The sequence below is a fragment of the Tupaia chinensis genome, unplaced genomic scaffold, assembly GCF_000334495.1.
Source record: "Tupaia chinensis unplaced genomic scaffold, TupChi_1.0 Scaffold000410_1, whole genome shotgun sequence".
In the NCBI taxonomy this organism is placed as follows: domain Eukaryota; kingdom Metazoa; phylum Chordata; class Mammalia; order Scandentia; family Tupaiidae; genus Tupaia; species Tupaia belangeri.
Window position 1 is genome coordinate 136470 of NW_006159915.1, and position 7963 is coordinate 144432.

Here is a 7963-nt window from a genome sequence, read left to right on the forward strand (position 1 = left end):
TCCAGGGCAGAATAATTTATCAACAAATGAAACACCAACCACTTCCCACACGTCCTCTGATTGCATTAAAAAAATCACTCCCCTTCCCACCCAAACCGACTGAGTGTGCTTAGAGTATGGATCTGATAGACATTCTTTCTCCTCCTCCTCATTTTGTTGAATTGCTGCTTTCTGTAGTCTATTAGGCTTCTTATTAATAGTAATAAACTGTTCATTCATTAACGGTCTCATGCCTACATACCAGATATTGCCAGTGTCTTTGTCCCTAAGTTATACTGTCTTTATAAAGGTGTGCTGCAGCAGAGAAACAGGCTGGAAAACTGATTTTGCGTGTGAAGCATCAGGTACTATTTAACCAGTGGGAGGGACTGATAAAATTAGCAAGTTGACTAACCACTTCCCTTCCTTGTGGCTCTTTAATATTATAACGGATACAGAAAAGTTCAGAAGGAGTAGGCTAGTTTTTGAAACCACAGCACATTTTGGCCAAGAGGGAATGCACAACAGAACTGGTAAGTTTCTTTCTTTTAATGTTTGAATCTAGAGAATTGTGAAAAGGATATTGGGGTGGACACTTTGAAACTTGACTCTGCAAATAGTCTGCAGCCATTCGGAGACTAGAAAGATAAACCTGTTACAAGGAGGGAAGGAAAAGGTTTTCCAATCGGCAGCAGTTGCAGCAACAACAGAAATTTTAGAGGGAGCAAGATATTAAACTCTGGAAATGTCTTTATTGTTCCAGATAGATAAGACTAAAATATTTGGGAAGGATGTTCTTGAATTATTTACATTTCTGACAAATAAGTTCCTGTACTCTCAGTTCTCAAAATTCATACTGGAATTGTCAGCAGAAGCATTGTCTACTGAACCTAAATATCTGCATTCTGAAACAGCTTAAGATCTTTGGTCGTCTTTTATGGTTGAAATTTACTTTTATGGAAACTCTTGAACACAGAAGTAGAGTGAATAGTATGTAGATCTCCCCTCCATCTATAACAGCTTCAATAATCATGTCCTCAGGTCCCTGTCATTTCATCTATGGCTCTGTGACATGCTCCTTCCTTTAGACTAGTTTAGCTGCAATATTTTGAAATGTACTCATTGTGAACATTAAATGTAAAAGGTCTAAAATCTCCTAAATTCTCACACCAGCTCAATAATACAAGTTTTTTTTTTTTTTTGGAGAGAATAATACAAGTTTTAGAGAAATTTTATTACATAAATTTGAATTAAGACTCATATAAAGCAAGACTAAATTTCTAATTGTTGTTTTGCCAGTTGGGTATAGTAATATAGGTTGTCGATTGTGGAACCTCATTGTTTGGTTTAATTTTGGTTCTATTATAATCTAGTGTCCTTAAGGAAGTTTCTTAAGCTTCCTAAGTATCCTCATCTGAAAATGAAGATAATAATAGTACTGATGTCCTGCAGGTAGACAATGAGCCAGTGATGGAAAGACCACAATGCTAGGGACATAGAGTACTTACTCACTGTTAGCCCTCAACAGTTGGATGAAATTATTGGAGTGGTGGAAGGGTTGAAATTTGTTTACAAAGGAAGCCAAAAACTGTACCTGAGCAGATTTGGTTGTCTTCTGACCATTGTTTTCTCCTGATTATCTGATGATGGCAGTCTAGAGAGAGTCTCCATTGAGATCTCTTGCATGCTCCTGGGTTCCTGACAACTCACTGCTCTTGCTTTTCCTCCAAGTTCTAAATCAGTTCTCTCTGAAAGCAAACAGTATTCAAGCTTGTCTTGTCCACTTTCTCGTTTTGAGCTTGAGTGAGCAGAGGTTTGTCTTTCACAGAGAGGAGTAGCTGATCCAAGGGAAGACCCCTCTTGTGGGCTTCTCCCATCACTGTGAGGAGGTGTGTTGTAGCTGACTTTGGACAACTCAGATGGGACTGGGTGGCTGTTTCTCATCTTCCCTCTTTTCTTTGCCTTTCTGAGGTAGAGATTTCCAGGCCTGCCTAGACCTTCCAAGGGTCAAGCTGCTCAGATACTTTTTTCATTAGGAACCAGAATGGCAAAATTTCTGAGGATAGCAACAAATGAGAGTGTGTGTACATTCCTTTCTCTATTCTTTCTCTATGTTATTAATCAACTGCTAATTTTTGCCATTATTTGGCACTTACCACGTGCCTGGCATTGCACTGGACTTTCTTCTCATTTAATCTTCTCAATATCCCTATACTTACTCTCTTTCTTTGGAAAGGTTTGTGCTATAAGGCACGTGTGCTCACAAGAAAGAGATACAGAGAGACAGAAAGCGAGAAATCAGCCACAGTGGTTGGGAGGATCATGCTGCAATCCCTTATCCTTCATTCTCCTCTCGGTATCTTGGACATGCACTAACACGTATCTGGCGTGAGTTCAAGTCACCAGGTCTGGGACTTGAACCACAGTCAACTACAGAGGAGTCCAGTGATGTAGCCATTATACTATCTGCTGGTTTCCCTATACTTACTCTTAATATCTTTATTTTGTAAATAAACTAAGGCCTGGAGAGATTAGCAACTTACCTTTGATCACCTAGCTAATAAAAAGACAGGCAGGATTTGCTGCAAATCTGATTTAACCCATTCTTAAAGCATTTCAACGTGAGAAATAGATTTATTCAAATATGTACCATGAAAATACATCCATGGTTTTGCTCTCAGCTTTCCTGAAGGTGAAAGTCATCAGTATTCCTTTACAGTAAGCTAAATGGAAAAGCTTTTGTCTAGCAGTAGTTTTCCCACAGTGCATTTTCATAATGCCTAATTACAAGCTAGAAATTTGTCATAAATCTTGACAAATACAAAGGCTGGTAGGTTGGGGGTGGAGTTATCACTGTAATAAAGTAAGTATTGAGCTGAGTAGGTAAAAAAACAAAAGCTCTTTTAGTAAATTAACCATGCCTCAGTGGTAGATTTTGTTTTTAAGGCCATTTGTCTCTCTTGAGTTTTTGTAGAGGATGGCTGAAATAAATCTAAGTCAATTTTCAAGAACATGCAGTGCTGTTGTAAAACAAATGATAAACACTGATGCGCTGCAGAAATAAAAATTGGCTGAATCTTCTGGGAGGTACTGAGGAGAACTGGGACATGCACAGTCAGACATTTTAGAAACCTGGAATTGACTTTCAGTACTTTTTATTTTAGATTACTTGTACAATTGCAAAAATGGAACCAAATGTGTGAGTGGAGAGGTTAATTTCACAACTTCAGAGGTTTTTTTCTTTCTCCAATAAACTAATGGTGCTTCAACAACAACAACAAAAAAGTCCTTCACTGAAGAGACACTGTCTGGAATTTGGAATTTGGAGGTGATATTATAAACATCAGCTATAAAATTACTAGCTGGTGTTTTTATCAGGCAATCTGATACAATCCTAGAATCTTGCATTTTAACTTTATTTTTCCTTCATTGGCTACAGGACTTTTTTCATCTTGATAAGATCAGCCAAGATTCATCTATAAAAGCACTGAAAGAAATTTGAAATCATGTTATCATTTTAAAAAAAATTATTTAACTTTATTTATTATTATTAATTTAATAAAACATTTTGCTATAGGGCATGAACACTCACCAGAGAGAGAGACAGAGAGAGACAGAGAGAAAGCAAGAAAGCAAGCTGCCAGGTCTGGGACTTGAACTGCCTTCAGCCATCTGGGAGTCCAGAGCCTTAACCACCATGCCACCGATTGGCCCTGAAATTATGTTATCATTTTGCAGAGAAGGAAAAGGATACAAGGTGTTGGAGCTGAAGGTGGTAGAGGGAGTGAAGTGGGAAGGGTCATTGATATAGTGTCCTTGGATCTTTAAACCTTTGAGAAAGCAAAGGGGCGTTTTATTGCTGGTAACAACAAGCCATTTTCTAGAATCATTCTAGCATCTGTTTTGTTCTTGTTTTGTTTTGTTTTGTGTTTTTTTTTTTTTCTCTGACATTGTTATCTCATAAGAACATATTCACAACTTGAAGTAGTATTCAAGGTTGGAAATTTCTATATCTATGTGTGGCTAAGGATAGGCTCAGAATGCCATTTAGCTTATCACTGTCTATTCTATGGACGAATGCAATTTCTCTCTCTTTCTCTCTCTCTCTCTCTAATTGCTTAATGGTACATTTGCTTGCCAGAGAGAGAGAATGAGAAAGTGAAAATGCGCTACAATGGGGCATTGCCATGCCGAATCTCTTCTCCATTTTACCTTCCTGTTAGGGATTGTGAGGACATACACACATGCTGGGCATGTTTTTCAAGCCTCAGGTCTGGGATTCAGCTGTGGCTGGCCATTTGGGATCTGGTTTCCTTGACCATTAGAATATGAGACCAGTCCAGTGACGTTTTTCTGATGGACTTGGTCATCCACTAGGTTACCAAGTATCAGTACCCTCATGTTTCTAAATCCTAACCATGTTTTCTCTTCTAATCTTTAACATTTGTCAAGTGCTTCTATGTCATTGCTGTTCAGAGATCAAATGCTGTATTTAAAGATTTAGTAAAATTTAATAAGTAAAGCTTTGGATTTTATTAAGTGTAATAAATATATTTTAATAAAATTTTAATAAATTTAATTAGTTCAACCATTTAAATTTTAAGAATAAAATTTACTTCAATGCTTGAATAAGTAAAGGATATGTTTTTCTTTTTAAGGTGAGTTTCCTCTTCATTTGTTGCTTTATTATTTATTCACAAGTGTTGAGTATCTCCTGGTCTAGAGATTCTGAAATCAGTAATCATAGCTCCTGCTCTTGGGAAGTTCAGACTACTGGGTGGAACAAAGTTGTGTGAAATAGATGAAACCATGTTCATGAAATATGTTCCCACGACATTGGGCTTTCTACATTATCGTGTGGATTGGTAACATGGTGGTCATTGGCATAAAAAAAAGGCATGAACTTAATTTTCTTAAAATGTATTGCATTTTGACATACTGGCTAATCAATTTTCCTGGTGACTAATTGAACAAATATGCAAATTCTGTGAAAGAATTATGTTTTCTCAATTGTAGTGTATTTATTAATTATCTTATTTCTATTTTTCTGTAACTATATAGAATTCCAGGAGACAATAAAACATTACTTATGCTGGTCTGAATTGATTTCCCTGGAAGTATAAACTACTTGAACGTTGCACTTGATTTTTGAATCCCGTGTCAAAGTCACCCAGGTGCTATTGCTGAGGCAACCTGTAGGGGGTGTACCCGCATACTCCAGTTGTTATTAACTGAAGCCAGTTTTGTTCCACCAGATACATGTGGCAGTGTCTTGAGATATTTTTGATTGCCACAACTGAAGGCATGTAGGTGGAAGAGGCTGAGGATGCTGCTGAACATCGTACAATGCACGGGACAGCTCCCCCCTTCAACAGTTATTTGACCTATTGACATGTCAATTTCACTGAGGCTGAGAAACTTTGATATAGACTATGATGCAGACCTGCTTGGTACCCAGCATAAGGCTTTGGCAATCGTAGATCTTGACTAGAGTTTTTCCACAAAATAATGAGACATTTTTTACTGTCTTTTTCATGGTCCGCCAGGAGGCTTGTGTAAGTGATCTTTTGACTTTCATTCTGAGACTTCTTTGTAGAAAGAAGTGAACACATAAAAGTATTGTGCATTCATATGAACTACCTTTGAAGAATTAATTTTCAGTAGAATTCCTCTGTATGGTTAGAAACAGAGGACAGTGTTCCATCCAATGGGTGTTAGACTTCTTACCTCAGAACTGGAACTTGTATGTTGATGTGTATTTTAGGAAGTTTTGGTATTAAAACAATGAAATAATTTATTAGATTCAGGCCAGCCTGTGTCACGATAGTTGAGGTGATGGATTCCACATGACTGACAGCACAGTTCAAGTACCAGACCTGATGATTTGAGAAACAAGACAGGCAAATAAGTGTATATGCCCAACAATCCTGAAAGAAATGTAGAAGGGATTGCAGTGTGACCATTGCTCATGTGGATGCTTTCGCACTTTCTCCACAGTGGGTGCATGTGCCCTCTGGCAAAATGTAAAAGAACAAAATTACTAGGTTCCCTTCCTTCCTTTCTTTCTTTCTTTCTTTCTTTCTTTCTTTCTTTCTTTCTTTCTTTCTTTCTTTCTTTCTCTTTCTTTCTTTCTTTCTCTTTCTTTCTTTCTTTCTTTCTTTCTTTCTTTCTTTCTTTCTTTTTAGAGAGATTTTTGCTATAGGGCTTGTGTGCTTGCTGGAAAGAGGGCTAGAGAGAAAGTAAGAAATCACCCTCTGTGGGAATGGCCACACTGCAATCCCTTCTTGTGTATTCTCTTCTTGGGGTTTTGGGCACACATGCACATGTGCCGGCCTGAGTCTCAAGCTGCTGGGTCTGGGACTCGAACTGTGTTCGACCAGGTAGGAGTCTAGTGCCTTAACCACTGTGCCACTTGCTAAGTTCATTTACTTAGTATTGTGTGCATGTTTGCTTAACTATAATAAACTCCTAATCATAACCAAGTTAAGGAAGTTGAATTTAACCATTTTAAATGAAACCTGTATAAATACTAGCTCCCCCCACCAAGGGTCAAAACAATTATAACTTTTTTGATTTGTGTTAAAATTTTATGACATATATGTATCCCTGAACATGCTATAAACTTAGAGCTCTGAAGTTGTCTATGCCTATAAGATGGATTGGCAAGGAGAGGGTAGGAAAAATAAAACAGAGTCAATGACTATCTGAGAAATACAGGTGTGTGTCTGTGAAGACTGGCACCATGGGTGGGGGCAGATGTATATTTCAAAGGCATAGACATCCCTTGCAATTGCATCAGTGGATAAAGGAGCTGGAGGTCAAGAGGTCAAGATGATAGTAGGCCAGCGGCAGTGGCATAGCGATAGATAATGCAGTGCTCTGGGATGTTGACACCACCTGAGGAGGTCCTGGGGGTCACATCCTGAGGTCTTTGAGTCCATGCCAGTTGTCCACGTGAGTATGCCTGTGATCCAGGTCGGCTGAGGCTGGGAGTTGATCTCAGTGGGAAGACCTTGCCTCTCTCCTCTCTCTGTCTCTCTTTCTCTCTATGAAACAAAAGTGGCAGTGTTTTTAACACAGTGGAATAGTGGATATTTTATTTATTTATTTATTTATTTATTTGGAGAGGTTTTTGCTATAGGGCGCGTGCGCTCGCCAGACAGATGGAGAGAGACAGAGAGACAGACAGTGAGAAATCACCCCCCTGGGGCGGGGGCGATGGCTACACCGCAATCCCTTCTCCTCAGTTCTCCTCTCGGGATCTTGGGCATGCACGCACGCACTCACGTACGCACATGCGTTCAGCGTGAGTTTCAAGCCACTGGGTTCAGGACACGAACCGCAGTCAACTACATGGGAGTCCAGCGACTTAGCCATTATGCTAACTGCTGGTCTCTAGTGGAGATTTTATTAACAGCAGCACAGGAGACAGGGACAAAAGCATATAGAGTGAGATTGATTTTTGTATGCTGTGTCTTCTTTTAGGAGGATCGAAGTACCCTGTTCATTATCCGGACTTGTAATTGCATTGGGAACTGGGCACCTAAGTTTTCGCCCTCTCTGGGCAATTCAAGATAGGTATATAATCATTGTTAAGACAGTAAAACTAATAAATAAATAAAAAGATATAAAACTACAGAAAGAAATTTGAGTGTCTTCAGCACGGGGTTCCAGTTGAAGCAGCTGAAAACATAGTGACAAGAAAGATAAAATTTAGGAAATGGACATAGGTAATTTGGGGATTAAAAACACACTAGACACTTTTTCTATTGCTCTCTGCTTATTTTTATAAAATCCTCTGTGGATTCCTTTCTACTTATGTGCTTCCTCTGCCACTCTGTCTTTACAATATACATTACAGTGTTAGATTAACATTCTAAGCCAGGTTAGAATCTTGTGACAACAAATAGGATATGGTTTATGGTTTGGTTTGTGATTTTTATAAGACTTGGAACAAGTGTTTGTCTCCATCCAAAAAAGTTGA

The 7963-nt window shown here is 38.6% G+C and overlaps 1 protein-coding gene across 1 annotated transcript in view; it reads left to right on the forward strand.

The window, feature by feature from the left end:
- Window positions 1-442: 442 nt before the first annotated feature.
- The window catches only part of HDAC9 (histone deacetylase 9), an 865518-nt gene continuing 857997 nt past the window's right edge, over window positions 443-7963 (forward strand). The window contains exon 1 of the mRNA XM_027774184.1: window positions 443-512. Coding sequence (XP_027629985.1) covers window positions 497-512 — 16 coding nt within the window. The 5' untranslated portion in view covers window positions 443-496. The remainder of the gene's footprint in view (window positions 513-7963) is intronic.